The sequence below is a fragment of the Colossoma macropomum genome, unplaced genomic scaffold (assembly GCF_904425465.1).
Source record: "Colossoma macropomum unplaced genomic scaffold, Colossoma_macropomum, whole genome shotgun sequence".
Classification (NCBI taxonomy): Eukaryota; Metazoa; Chordata; class Actinopteri; order Characiformes; family Serrasalmidae; genus Colossoma; species Colossoma macropomum.
The window spans coordinates 23,523-39,229 of NW_023495417.1; the positions used below are offsets into that span (position 1 = coordinate 23,523).

At 37.6% G+C, this 15,707-nt stretch overlaps 1 protein-coding gene across 1 annotated transcript in view; it reads right to left on the bottom strand.

The window, feature by feature from the left end:
* Positions 1-3,186: 3,186 nt before the first annotated feature.
* LOC118802071 (golgin subfamily A member 6-like protein 22) overlaps positions 3,187-15,707 on the bottom strand; it is a 44,612-nt gene continuing 32,091 nt past the window's right edge. The window contains exons 2-13 of the mRNA XM_036562531.1: positions 12,591-12,653; positions 12,117-12,440; positions 10,855-10,868; positions 10,136-10,175; positions 9,258-9,292; positions 7,972-8,032; positions 7,297-7,773; positions 7,155-7,223; positions 5,912-6,663; positions 5,003-5,009; positions 4,636-4,704; positions 3,187-4,563 (exon numbers count right to left, since the gene is read on the bottom strand). Coding sequence (XP_036418424.1) covers positions 3,248-4,563; positions 4,636-4,704; positions 5,003-5,009; positions 5,912-6,663; positions 7,155-7,223; positions 7,297-7,773; positions 7,972-8,032; positions 9,258-9,292; positions 10,136-10,175; positions 10,855-10,868; positions 12,117-12,440; positions 12,591-12,609 — 3,183 coding nt within the window. The 5' untranslated portion in view covers positions 12,610-12,653 and the 3' untranslated portion in view covers positions 3,187-3,247. The remainder of the gene's footprint in view (positions 4,564-4,635; positions 4,705-5,002; positions 5,010-5,911; positions 6,664-7,154; positions 7,224-7,296; positions 7,774-7,971; positions 8,033-9,257; positions 9,293-10,135; positions 10,176-10,854; positions 10,869-12,116; positions 12,441-12,590; positions 12,654-15,707) is intronic.

The window sequence follows — 15,707 nt, forward strand, 5'->3', positions numbered from 1 at the left end:
AAATCCAAATTATACTTAGTGAAATGTATGACCCAATATTTACAAATATTAGAAATTAATACAATCTCAATTGTTATTTGGATTGTATGGTAATAACAACATCATAATAAGAATTTCTGGTCATGTGACGTCATAAACGATTTGTTCTTTCAAAGTAAAAGACCCTTATTTCACAAATAAATAGGAAAACACATACTGCTTTTTAGTAAAATAAAAAATAAAAATAAAAAAAGGAAAATATAAAATCTTGATTGGGCCAAGATGGCCTAAAGACCTAGCTGAGGTACATCTACATTTCACAAAATATATAATTCATATGTTAAATCACTTGAAGTCTTGAAGTTGGAATTAAATTGTCCCATATGAGCTCAATATGAGTTCAAAGTGCAAACTTTCAGCTTTAATTTGAAAGTATTTACATCCAATTTTCATACAAGGCCCTTCATATTTAGGGCCTCAAAAATATTTGGACCCTTGGCTGCTCGGCTCTTCCATGGCCAGGAGTGTATTATTCCCTCATTGTTTGCATTTGGAATCTGTTGCTTTTAACCCTCAATATGAAGTCCAAAAAGCTTCACTGCCAATGTAACAAACTTGAAAAATCAAAACAAACCCATCACAGACATAGCAAAAAACATTACATGTGCCCAACCAAGTATTTGGTACGTCCTTAAAAAGAACGAACTTTGTGGACAGATGGTTTAGCACAAGATGTACGCTAAAATTAGGGTGACCTGATTTTAAGGGTGACTCCTAAAAGAGTTTGCCAAAAACATCAAAAAAGCCTGTACAGTTCTGGAACAAGATCTTATGAACAGATGAGACAAAAATCATTGTGTACCAGAATGAGGGGAAGAGAAGAGTAAGGAAAAGAAAAAGAATTGATCATGATCCAAAGCATATCACCTCATCTGGAGGTGGCGTTATGACGTGGGCATGTATTGCTGCCAGTGGAACTGGTTCCCTTGTATTTACTGATGATACGACTGATGTCAAAAACAGCAGGATGGATTCTGAAGTGTATACAGCTATATTATCTGCTTAGATTCAGCCAAATGCTTCAATGGCGCTTCATAGTACAAATGGACAATGACCTGAAGTGGACTGTGAAAGCAGCCCAAGGCTTTATAAGGCAAAAAAGAGAAATGTTCTGCATGCATTTCACCCCTCTGGAGGTTGACCAATCAGAGCAGAGTTGGCAGGCTGATCAATCAGAGCACACTGGGCTCATCAGGAGGTGGGGATTAAAGACACAGGAGCTCTAAAAGAGCATTTCAGACAGGGGGTGAACAGAGATGTACAGTATGAAAAATAATAATGTGTTTCTGGAACATTGAATGATGTAAATCTATTCTAGAAGACCCAAAAAAAATAAAATTATGAACATTGAAAATAAACATAATACGTCCCTTTTAATCACTGTTACCAAAAGATAAAAATAATATCTGCAACAGTACCTCAACAGAAAGCAGTCATCCAGATGAAATGTCACAATTCATTAGAGCAAATCCATTTTGTAGTGAGATCAGTGACATTATGTTTGGAGCCATTCTTTGATCAGGTCTTATAGTAACCTTACATATTAAGGTTCACTCATTGTCTTTATTTTTACCTAGATTCTTCAACTTACCTTATCCTAATCTGATTTCAGCTTTGTCCCATCACATTCCTCACAAAGAAATACACTATTCATAGTCCTCAATCGAGTTCCACCAGTCAGAGACGTTGGTTTTCCATGTAAAAATTTAACTGTGTGGTTTGATGCAAAAAAGCATGAATCAGTCTCTGTTGGATGCTACACACTGCACCACAGTTTCACCGTCAGATGTGATGTGTTTATTTAGGATGAGAAGAAGAGTGTCCAAGGGGGTGAAACTCAAAGTCTGGAGTAGTGGATTGTAGGTCGGCCTTTGCAGCCAAATATTTGAAAGCTGACAGGCAGCTTTGACCTTTCTGAGAAAAAAATAAGGCCTCTGTTTGCTCTTCCTTCTGCTGTTCAGCTCTGCGCTGGTTGTGCTTTACAGGCTCTGTTGTGGAGGGACGGTATTACACATTTTTTTAAGCCACTTATCCTTCTGGGTAGTGGCGGGAGCTAGAGCCTATCCTAGCAGCCATTGGGCAGAATCCAGGTAACACCCTGAACAGGTAACCAGTCCACTTTCATCATTCACACACACAGACTTAAGGAGCAATTTAGCATGTCCAATTAGCCTGTGGGAAGAAACTGGAGTACCTGGAGGAAACCCACACCGAACATGCAAACCTCACACAGAATGGACCCTGGTCAGGCCCTTCTTGCTGTGAGGCAACGTCGCTACCCACTGCACCACCATGCAGCCAGGACAGGGTCACAGTATCACATACTGACTTTTTTGGTGTGCTAAAGTAGATATGTAGTAATGGTTAGCTGCAGCATAATGAGAGCAAACGGCGCTCAGTTATTGTAAAAATAAATAATTTTGTTAAAAAAAGAAATAAATAAATAAATAAATAGAATGCTTCTCAACCAATCAGTTTGGAACTAACTGTGTAAATGTATGTATTATGTATTAGCTATAGCTATAGCTACAGTTAAAATTAGCCATCATTTCTAGCTATTATTTGATCGTTATTTGTGAATTTACATGGTATGATTAGGTTTTATTTAAACTCACACAGAATTCACATTTCAAATGTTTGTTGTAGTTTTTTAATACATTTATAATCTGCGCAGTTTACAAATGATTTGATATAAATCACACATTCTGATAAAATAAGATGACAATTGATGCAATTGGAGAGCTTCTATCTTCTGTAAAGAGATTATCTGTCTCTAATAAGATTCTCCTTTACGGAATTATTGTGACTCCATTATACAAACAAAACTGACCACTGTTCACCTGGTGTTGGTTTATGTACCATCATCCTAGTCATATTTTAGTATTACAGTGAATAGACATCGTCCCTGATCTGTGCATAATTCAATCACTAATCTTTTGTCTGATGTGTAAAGTTCTGTTCTAGAGTCAGAATTGTTCACAGTGGTGCTGATAGGAACCAGACGTCTGAAGAGTTTAGTGCCTCTGAAAGCTCCTTCACAGAAGGTTACCAAACCCTTCCTTCATAAAGTCCCTCAGCAAAACAACCTTTTCTAGACCAAAAACCACTTTAACATTCCTCTAGACTGTCTTTACGTACTTCTTCTCCATGATCATCACAGCTGACTGAGGAACCTCTTTTCTGTAAGGATGTGTCTCTCAGCACATCACTAAAACCAATTCCTGAACCTCTGAAAGATTCCCTTAGACCCCCCTTCTGCTGCTGGAGCTGCTCTCTCTGAGTCTGAGCTGCTCCTCACTGTTCTCTCATAAACCTCCTCCAGAAGTGAGTGAGTCTCTCTGAGCTCTGAGAGGCTTTGTTTCAGTGTCTCCAGCTCTCCATCCTTCTCCTCCATCTGTCTGCTGAACTCTTCCTGCATCTTTGACTTTGAGACCAGAATGTTTCTCTGGAGTTCAGGCAGGATGACCTTCATGAGTTTCCTCTCTGCCTCCATTCTGGCTTCTCCTTCATACGTCTCCCTGATCTCCTCCATCTCCTGTCTGTGTCTCTCCTCCATCTCTCTCCTCTCCCTCTCTCTCTTTTCTTTTAGTCTCTTCACCTTCTCCTCCATTTCTGTTCTTCGCTCTAACTCTCTTTCCAGCTCTCGTTCCAGTTCTCTCTTTTTCTCTTCATCCCTCTCTTCTTTCATCCTTCTCTCTAGCTCAGTTGTTCGGTCATTCAGTTGTTTTATCTCTCCTTCATGCTCTTGTACTGCTCCCTCAATTTTTCTCAACGAGTTCTGCAACTCCTTTTGTAGTTTTTCTTTCATTTCTTTTTCTTCTTGTAGCTTCTTTTCTTCTCTTTCTTTCATGATCTTTGTCTCCATAGCTCTGATCTGAGATTCTGTCTCCAGGTAGATCTCACTGCTGTAGAATTTCTCTCTGTTTCCTTCCACCATCTTCTCTATCTTCTCCAGCAGCTCTGAGATTTGAGAACCATCTCCACTCTCCTTAATGCTGAGACAGTGAAACCTGTTCCCACATTTCTCTACAAGTCTCTGCACCTCCTGGTTTCCTGACTGGATAAACTCTTCAATGTTCTTCTCTTGGACTTCATCAGTCACAGTGAAAAGGATCATGGTGTTCCTCAAACATCTCTCTCCAAAGATCTCCTCCATTTTCTCCAGCGTGCCTCTCTCCTCTCCTGTAGACTGCTTCACTGGTATGACTAGGAGGAAGGCGTGGGGTCCTGGGGCAGACAGATGGACACAGAGTCCCACGTCCTGTCTCAGCTCCTCCAGAGAGAGTCCAGGACAGAACCAGTCAGGAGTGTCCACCACAGTCACCTGCCTCCCAGCCACCTCCCCCTGTCTGCTCTCACTCTGCTGCCTCACTGTAGACGCTCCAGCCTGGCTCCTCTCCTCTCTGCCCAGGATGGTGTTTCCTGCTGCTCTCTTCCCACATCCAGTCCTCCCCAGCAGCACCAGCCTGAGCTCTGCTACAGGAACTGACACTGGAGAGGCCAAACTACAGGATTCTCCACTCACTGGATCAAAAACATAAAACAGTAGAAGTGATTATACTGTTCAAATAGATGCTTTGTAAAACAATACTTCACTTGTTGGAGGAAGACTTAGACTGTTTCTTCTCCTGAGTGGTGCTGCAGATTCAGGAGTCTCTTCACTCACTATGAAACAGAAGAACCAGACAGAATGGAGATTATGTTATTATGTAGGGGAAATCTGTGAATTACGACGGTGTTTAGGGCCACTGTTAATAAAAATAAAAATAGCAAACCTCGAGAATAAAGTCGCAATATTTCGCGAAAAAAAGTCATAATATTTGGAGGATAAAGTGGGCTAACTGTAGGGGGGCTGCCATAACGCGTTGGCGTCTCAGTTGCTGTACTGGCTCGAGTTCCACTCACTCCTGTCTCCTTGTGGATCAATCATTATGATTATCATTCTCATTGTCTGTGAAACTACATGCCCTCTTTGAATGATGCGGAGATGTAGCCACTGATAGCCATGTAGACAACCCTACCTGTGATTCTCCTTCAACAAAACAGACAGACAGTTTCCTCCAAGTCCATCTGGCTCTTTGTTCTTAATAAACACAGTTTCCTGCTCAGCCGTTTCAGCCGTTTCTTATACTAATAACAGGCTGGTGCTGATGTGCAGGAGAGACAGGGAGACTGAGTATTTCTTTATGGGTGAAATCAATATGAAACTCCACCAACTCAGCGCCCCTCATTTAACACGAGGAGGTGCTGCTTTCTTTTGCAAAGCCTTTGGCCACAACATTGCAACCTTTCCTGGTATTAATGCCAATTTAATGTCGAAATTGTATGGCTTTTTTTCTTGAAAGAGTACGACTTTTTTCTTGAAATATTTTTCTTAAATATTTTTTCTAAATATTACAAACTTTTTTTCTGAGAATATTACGGCTTTTTTTTTCTCTAAGTCACTTTTGTCTCGAAATATTATGACTTTTTTCTTAAAATATCATACCATATGAATTTTTTCACAAAATATTATAATTTTTTTTCAAAATGTTACGACTTTATTTTCTAATTATCTAAGTCTGCGATTTTTAATTTTATTAACAGTGACCCTAAAACGCTATTATAGTGAAAAGTTTATGAAACTTTTAGCTGTTTAATTCTTACACGGTACAAATACCCAACTGCATATTACAGCGTTATTATATTTTTATTACATTACATTATTTTATTACATAAATCTGTATATTTATTCTAACCTACTTAACACCTACATGGTGTAATACATTTGTGATAAAAATAAACAGATTTTTTAAACAGCTTTACTTATAAACAACTTTAATATTAACTTACTTTTTTGAGGCTCAATCTCTTCGCTGTTTCTCCTCCTGGCTGGAGCTGCTGAGTCTGGATCTGTTCTCTCCTGCAGCTGCTTGTTTCTCTCCTCTAGAAGTCTGTCTTTCTCCTCAACCTGCTTGTCTCTTTCCATTAGCTGTGTGTTTCTCTCACTTAGAAGTCTCTCCTTCTCTTCAAGCTGTTTGTCTTTTTCACTCACTTCAGTTTTCTGTTGTTCCAGTAGGATCATCATCTCCTGTAGTTTGCTGCTCTTGTCCTGCAGTTCCTTTCTCAGAGTCTCCAGCTGCTTTTTACTGCTTTCCTCCTCTTTCACTGTGATCTCCAGTAGAGTCTCTTTCTCTCTCAGCAGTTTGATCTGATTCTCCAATTGTGAGTCTTTATCTTTAAGCTGTTTATTAACACTTTCTAATCTTTCATTAGTTTCCTTTAATAATGAATCTCTCTTATCAACAGTCTCTAAATGTTCTTTTATAATCGTTTCTTTATATTTCAGTTCTTGTTTTGTCTCTTTTAATTCTTCATCTTTCTCCACAAGTCTTTTCTCCATTTCTTCCATTTGTTTTCTATGATTCTCTAATGTCTTTGTTGTTTGTCTCAGTTCATCTTGTGTCTCTGTGAGAAGTTTGTCTTTCTCTTCTAAAATCTTCTCCTTCATCTGGAGTGTTGTTGTATTTTCTGTCAGAAGTTTTTCTTTCTCCTCCACTTGTTTTTCTCTCTCCATTAGCTGTGCATCTCTCTCAGTTATAATGGTTGTTTTCTCTTCAAGTTGTTTAGCCTTCACAGTTAAATCTGTAAGAAATCATCATTTTGAGTTCACAGTTGGCTTGGATGGTATTTCACAAAGAAGGTTTTCTCAGTAAGCTAGAAAACTTAAGCCAAAGGTTGTGGCTTGTCCAATAGGATTGTTGCTCAGCTCTTCTCCTATTGGACTGGCGTGTTTTTGGTCTAAGTTTTCAGGCTAACTGAAAAATCCTGTTTTGTGAAATGCTCCCCTGCCCCACCCACCGTCACCCCCATGGGATCACATATTTTCAGCACAGCGATATCAAAGACTTCTGTTTATTAGTCAGTACTAAAACATTAACAATGTCTAGATTGTATCTTCCCATTAGGAAAGTCTGATAAAGATCAGTGAGAAGAAGTAGAGTCAGAAAACCTCACTTGCTAATTAATGGGAGAGATGAATTAAAGGTGATGAATTTATTAATGTTATTATTTGATCATAATATGTTCTAAAGATCATAAAGACTGAGGTTACTGTGGTTAAACCTGAAACTCACCAGTCGTCTGTGATGAAATGAGAGTTGTCAGGGTTTCAGTTTCAGTCTGTAGGTCTGAATTCTGTTGTGCTGAAATGATAAAGACAGAATATTAATTTATCAGTCAGATATTTTACAATCAGTCTGTGTCTTAAATTCTTACCTGTGTGTTTAAGTTGTTGTTCTTTCTCTTCTAACTCTTTCTGCTGACGGGTGAGTTCAGTTTTCTGTTGTTCCAGTAGGATCATCATCTCCTGTAGTTTGCTGCTCTTGTCCTGCAGTTCCTTTCTCAGAGTCTCCAGCTGCTTTTTACTGCTTTCCTCCTCTTTCACTGTGATCTCCAGTAGAGTCTCTTTCTCTCTCAGCAGTTTGATCTGATTCTCCAGTTGTGTGTCTTTATCTTTTAGCTGTTTCTGATTCATCTCAGATTCTTTGTTCATTTGTTCTAGTTTGCTTTTTGTCTCCTGAAGAAGTGTTTCTTTCTCTTCCAGCATCTTGTCCCTCATCTGAAGTGTCTCTGCATTTTTTGTCAGAAGTTTTTCTTTCTCTTGTATTTGTTTGTCTTTTTCCATCAGCTGTGTATTTCTCTCCATTAGAAGACTCTCTTTGTCTTTCAGAAGTTTATCTTGTCTTGATAACTCTATAAAACATACAATAATGTAATATCTTGCCCATTTTCTGCATTTTAGGGATGATTAACCAGTGAATTAAAGAAAATGTCAGATGTAACTCGTTTCTATGCAACAAATAACTAAAATTATTGTTATTATAAAACCTCAAGATTGTCTTAATATTAGAATAGGATCATGTTTTGTTGTGCATTTCCTTTAAAACACACCTGTCAACAGAGCAGATTCCTTCATTTTCATTCTCTCCTCTTCTGTCCATTTTCTGGTGTCCTAAAGCAGCAAATAAAACAGTGTGAAGGTTTCATACATGGAGCCACACTATTTATTTTCCGAACAATAACTTTCAACTGTTTAACTGTTTCATAACGCTGTCAGATGAAAAATGTGCCCACTTAGAATAGACTGATCTGTATTATATCAAGAATGGCAATAAATTACAAAGATAGTTGATATAATATATACATATACATATATATATATATATATATATATATATATATATATATATATATATAATATAATTATATGAATTCAGTCATTGGAAGTGTTTCCCCAAACGAATGACGGTTTCACCAAATCATTGTTGATGTGTCAGTATGAATCACCTAAACAAAGTTTATTTTTCAGAAATTTGAAAAATACCTAAATATCTGTTGGATGAGGTGGAAAACTTGGTTATCATTAAATGAAAAAATATGCAAAAAGTGATAGAAGCAGATTTTATAATAAGTGAGGACGTAGTGGGAACAAACATTACGTTTCCGTTCCCTCTGACGATGACAAAGTCTTAAACTGCACATGCTTGAAATATTACATCAAATTAGTACACCACCAATAGTCCCTTTACTATCTTGAGCATACTATTCAGTACAGTAGTATGCAAATTGGGGCGCAGACATTGACGCTATATCTGGAATGTCATTCCCAAGGTTTCACCTGGTGATGTAGGAGTGAAGTCCAAAAAAGCAGATAAAATAAAGTGGTAATTAATCAGTGTTTCCATCAACTACTCTCACACACAAATTCTCAATGATAGCAAATTACCAACCAATTTACAACTACCAGTTATTTACACTCAGGTATTCATAAACAGCTGGTACATTTGTCACATAACAATACATCTATTTGCAGGAATGAGCCAATGATATTGCCTATTCTACAAAACAGTCCAAAGAGAAACGTTGCTTGGTGCTAAACACCTGTTCATTACAGATTTAACATTCCAATCATTTACACACATTATGATACAGAAGCTGACGTCTCATTGATACATTTACATTAAAGCTGCTACATTGTTTCCCAGCTTGGTCTACTGTGTTCACTCAAATAATGTTTATCACTTGTATTCATGGCTTTGTCAGCCATTGGAGTGCTTCATATAAACATGCAGTCTTTATGATCAGTTTACCTTGCATCCCATTAACATACATCATGGTTCCATACTGCAAATTACAGATTTCTCAACAATCAAACTAAAGCAGATCAGTATACTCACCTCAGATATTAAAACAGTTTGAACTTGAGGAGAATCTGTTTAGAGACAAAGAAAAACCTTAAAAACACTAAAGGAAACACTGAATAAGACAAAAGCTTTGTCTGTTTTTCTAAAATAATGACGATGTTCTGCAATAAGTTCTGAAGTAATAACAATGCATGTATAATAAATTTTAAGTAATACAAAGGGCTCATCTCCAGGATCATAGCTGTTTAGAACCAGAGCAGACTTTTTAGAGAAAGCAGTTAGTAAAAAAATCCTAAACTGCCAAACTAAACTACACAAAATTAAGACTATACTTTTTTACAGTTCTACTGTATTTTACTGTATTTTCTACTTGTACAGTAAGACAAGCAAGAATGGATCTATAGCTTCTAGATTTATCATGCTGGCCTGACTTCTGTCTTCAAGCTATTTGGTCTGGTACTTAACTCTGTGTAACGTTTCAGAGGCCCAACCACTTTTTGATATTTCAGTATAAACTAACTTCACCTCCTTCATGAAGTATTTTAAAAATATGAATATTGACAGAAACATCTCTTAAAAACTTAAAACAGGCCTAAAACAGACAGAGATATCTGATCCACAGGCTGGTACTGAGGAGGAAAGGTGAAAAATTCACAGTTTTCACCTCACTGTTTATGTAAATCATAAATCCAATCAGAAATGAGTGTTTGAATACAGATTTACACATTTAAAATACACTTCAGAAGTGTTCTGGCTCTGCTGTGAGTTCTACATTATAGCAACACACATAGCTGATTACTGAACACACAATACAGATAAACACATTCAGTCTTTACAACAAAAAGCTTCATGAAGAATCAAGACATCAAAATAAAAGCAGTCATGTTTACTTCAGCCTGACGTCCACTCACCTCTCTCCTCTCCACCCGACACACCTTTCACTTCTGATATCTGCAGAGGTTAATAAGACATCTGTCATAATCCAAACTCTGCACTTTCTAAGTAACTATGATGATGAGGGGTACTGCACTGTAAAAAAAGACCACCCTTTCATTTATTTAATGTCCAGTCAAAATAGCCATTAAGTACAAATTCAATTTTTAACATCAGGAAACATATATTTAAGCAGGAAACAATAAGAATAAAATGAACAGTTTCAGTATTTAGTGTGTCCACTCGTTTCCTTCATTGCAGCTTCTATTATTTTTGTAAGATTTGCTTTCAGTTTAAAAGCTTGTAAGACTTGTACATAATGGCTGTTTTGACAGAAAATTGCATAAACAAATGTTGGTCTACTGCACCGTACTGTATGTACTGTATGTGTGTGAGTAGGTCTGTTAGCAGTTATCTCACAGGAACAGTGACATCACTCCTAACAGATCCTACACAGATTTTCTGCTGTCTTTTGTTTGTCATGGTAAACGTCACTGACTCTATGTTTCTGCATGCAGTACGGTTTTGCACAGGGGCACTTTGGGAAGGAAGGAGAATGTTTATTTTAAGATCACAGACTTTTCACATAAACTTTATATGGAACTTGATGTGACTGGAACTAAAATGTGACATAAGTACAAAACTATCAGTCATCCTCATCAGGGAGAAATTAAAAATATAGCAAGCATTTACTTACACTTGAGAAAGGACCTGTGTGAAACAACAGAAAGGAACACAATGTTAGATAAACCATGATTAGAAACCTTCACATCATCTATAATTAGAACACTTTTCACTTTAATATGTCCTTATCATTTCCTTATCCTCATTACTTTTCTGTTACCCAACAACTCTAGAGCTTAAGAGTTGGTTAGAAGCCCAATCAGGGATCACTGCTACATTAATTAATACCTAATGAGATCTTCAGATAATAACACTGAAGGTACCACACATGTCGAACAGGTGGTGGAGGTGACATCATAATCTCTGGCCACCAAAACTTGAAAGCCACGTACAACGCTATACATTAGCAATGCAATCATATAACTTAAAGAGGTGTCTTTAGTGTTTAAAGACCCTCATCTCAGTGTAGATCACGTTTAATTATACTTTTTATGCAAAAACAGCAGTTTTGTTTTTCTCTATCAAATATTATGCCAATGTGAAATGTGGACAACATAGGGACAGCAAGACTTACTCAGATGAATAACACATACTGTGCTGGGCAAAACCAGAGAAATTTAGAATTAAAAGCATTAAGCATTTATTTGGTGAGGAAAACATTAACATTACAATAAATACAAATAATATTACTACAATAAGTAGTGAATTTATGTGTGTCTATGTGTTAAACTATTTCCAAATTACTTCTCATAGCAGACTCGTGTTACCTGTAGTTATAATCCAATAACTGGTTTGGTTAATCAATACATCATTATTTTAAATCAAGTGTGTTGGTGATAGAATTTAATAAATACATGTGATTGCTGGGGGCATCCAAGAGAAATGGATAATCAACCAAACTTTGTTTTTCAGAGTAGCTCACAAGATAACAACTACTGTTTTCAAATTCAGAAATTCTGGTTACTGTTTACTGTATTCATTCATGCATCTATTCTAATGATATGTGGTGTTTTTATAGGCAAAAACAAATGGTTTAAATCAATTTGCTTATGTGCCTCATGCACAGTACTGTATATTTATCACCCTCTTTAACAGTAAACTGCCAGAGGCTTCCATGCTGTTTCAGTCATTCCTGATGTGGGTTAAAAACAAAAGAACTTGGGCCCCCAGAGCACCATCTGCTTCGCTGCACAGTAGCATCATTTGCTCATTACTCTGTACAGCGATCTTCATTTATTTAACCAGTGCAAACTTCTGTATGTCTGTATTTCTCATTTGAATTTTGTGACGAGACTACTGATGATGATGTAATACACAGTGGACTTAATCACTTACCAAATACTCCTACTGTACACTCCTCTGTTGTGTCTCCATTGGTGACCTGACACAGGTACTGTCCTGTATCTGATGGTCTACAGTTTCTGATCTGTAAGGAGACGTTTCCTCTCTGCAGCTCCTGAGTGAACAGACTCATTCTGCCCTCGTAGCCCCTCCCTTCTGTCACCTGCCTGTTTTTATAGAGACAAACACAGTCTGTCCCCTTAAACCACCTGATCTCCACGGCAACAGCACTGATTTCAGGAGACAGACGACAGGAGAGAGTGACCACATGGAGAGGCTGGTACTCTTCATCACTGGGGCCAAAGAGTTTAAACTCATCTATGAAGGAAAAGTCATACATATGTACAAGTAGTTTAATCGACTGTGTCTGCATAGTAAGAATCAGTGAATATAACACAATGTCAATGTTCATGTTATGAAATCAAAACCAGCACAAAACACTGACAAATCTCTGAACATTTCACTTACTGTTGCCAGCAGCTGCCATCTTTATCTCTTTACCTCCTCCTACAGATTCACACTAATACAATCCTACAGAGAGAGAGAGAGAGATACACACACAGAGAGAGAAATACACACACACACACACACACACAGAGAGAGAGAGAGAGAGAGAGAGAGAGAGAGAGAGAGAGAGAGAGAGAGAGTTCTGCAGTATACTGAGTTATTCATTTTAATATCAGCTCTTCTGTGGTGAATTCAGTGTGTTTTTAGCATGATGCTAACTCTCTTTACCTCTGCTGTTCTTCAGTCACATCGCTGCTTTAACTGAAATATAAACACATTTTAAAGCGACTAACATTCAGGTTTGGTCTTGTAACTCCATCATCCAGAATAACAACACGGTATTTAAACCAACTCTTACAAACTACTCTCCATTTTAGCGTCCAGAGCGGAATCCGGAACTACTTTCACTTTCACCTTGGTTCGAGCGTCAGCCTGGGTTGCCAGATTGGCCCCACGGTTGTTCCAAATCCTCAATACATGTATCAAAAACTGTCGTTAATACTAAAACTACATCACAGACAACTTTCAAATGTATTTGAAGGATTTCGTTGTAAAATGCATTATATATTTTTTTTCGTGATATACTTTAAAAGTGGGCTTCACATATGTAAGAAAAGTCAGTGCTATATTGTGATTAATAACACCTTTATTAGTGAAATAAAAAAAGCTTTTTTCTTGTCCAACATTAATCAACTGATTTTCTTTTCAAAAACCCACTGTACCAAATATGGTACAAATGGATGTTCAGCAATTTGAAATGAAACTCTTCATTTGTTTTTATTCCAAAATATGTAAGGAAACATATTTGTTATTTAGGGCAATAATGCTGCTCTAATACCCCCAAAAGACCGAACTGTGTAACAGGGCCACATACACTCAATAATGTATTTGCGTCAGTTTGTAAATGCTGAGGACAGTAATGCATTACTACTTATATTACTTACATATTTCAGGGACACGATAAGAAGTCACTGGTTTTATGTGTGACTAAGTTGTGCTCAGTATTAAGTCTTCTCTCTTGCAAAAGACCAAACAAACAAACAAATAAGAAAGAGCAATGTGAGCAGATTTTTATTAATTAATGCTGCAGCTAACACACTGTCCTAGTGATGTCTAGAGTGTATTCAGTCGTGGAATGAACTCATTGGATCCCTTTTACTCCAACATCCATGCATACAAGGCTACACCCCCTCCCCACTCTGGCTGCTCAGATCTCATCCCTCTTATGCTAATTCCAGAATACAAACATCGGCTTAAGCATTTCAGCAGACATCTTCAATATTTAATTTGCCATGAACTACTTCACCATGACTACCATCATTCCTGAGCCAAAGTAATCATCTGTGTCTTGCCTTGATGACTACCAGCCCATAGCACTCACTCTAATCATTATGAAGTGTTTTGAGTGGTTGGTAATGAAACACATGAAGAGCAGTTTTCCTTCCACACTGGATTCATTTCATTTTGCATATCACCCTAACTGGTCTACAATGGTCTGCCATCCCCTTCTCACCACCACACACAAAAAGTCAACACTGTATCATTAATAATCATAAATTTCCTGTCTTTATGTCACTCTGGCACCAGTCACTTGATGTAACTCACTCAGATTTGAGTCTTCATTTTCTAATCTTGCTTTCAGTGAGGAATGAAACTGTGCTGTGGTGAAACTGTTGCATGCTAACCCATTAAAGTAGCGTGCTACTTGCTATCTGAGCAGAGCCAGGTACCAACGAGAGCCGGCATGAGGACAGTGCCCAAGGCCCAATGGCCACTAAGAGCTATGGTGAAGCGGCATAAAAGCTGTGATTGATTCCTTGTATGTAGCTGCCAGACCACTGTCAAGGCAAAAACAGTGTCGACTGGCTTCTGTTAAGGGCAGCATGAGCACCTGAACCGAGAGGTTTGGACCCTGGTGTCATTGCCATGGGATGTCACGGCTGAGGCAACATGACATTAAGTTTCTCTTGCCATCTCAGGTCAGGTGCTCATGCTGCCCTTAATGAGAGCCAGCCACCGATGGTTACCCTTGAGGCTCGGATACTCATGTCGGCTCTCAGTGGTGTCTGGCACATCCTCTTATTAGCATATTTGAGTATAATGTATTGTGATAGGATCCAGCTTATTTGTCACAAGACTAAGCTGCTAAATAGCAGCCTGTGTTTTTCAATGAAAAAATGTGAACTCTGCTCTGCAGTGACACATTTGAAACTAATATAAGTCTAAACATTCATTGTAAATCATCGTAAATTTAAGAGGAGTTAAACCTTTAAAAAATACTTTTTTAAGTGCAGGGGTCTTTAATTCTTTGCTGCTATGGGATGGCAATCATTCCTAAAACATGGCAACTATTATTTGTTGAGAACAAAATTTTGCAAGTAGTTTTGCTTTTATTTCTAGAAAAACATCAGAGACCCCTAGTGACCTCTATGTGCATGACCAAGGCTTCTATATATAAAGAAAGACACATTCACTGATGGACTGTACAGGTACTTTCAAAACTTAGGAAAGCAAGTTTCTTTCATGCAATAATCAAAAGAACAACACATTGATATCAGAATCATTTTATACTCATCAATATCTCTTCATAACACACACACACACACACACACAGAGGGGACAGTACTGTATTACTATCCTCATGAAGACTTGGATGGACCAAAGTGCTACTGCAACCAAATTAATATAATTCAGTGTCTAAGGTTTGAAAAGGATATCAAGGCCTTTTCAAGCTCATTTTAAAATAATAGTTAAAAGGTTCCTGGTGGGTCTAGTTATAAAAGATCTTTTATAACTGTGCCCACTATTTCTTCACCATACCTAATCTAATCAGTGCCCTAAACTTTGGAATTTTTTTTTTCTGGACTCACTAGAAGATGGACTTAACACCCCTGTCTGTAATACTCGGTGTGAATTTCGTGTTATTTCAGAGCACTACAAAACATCATATATCATCATAAATTCAGGTATCAGACTTCTTTAAGATGATATTTACATATACAAATAACATCTAAATAAAAATAGTAATATGAAAGGACCATGTTATCTCTTTAGTTGCATCATAACTGGACCTTTATA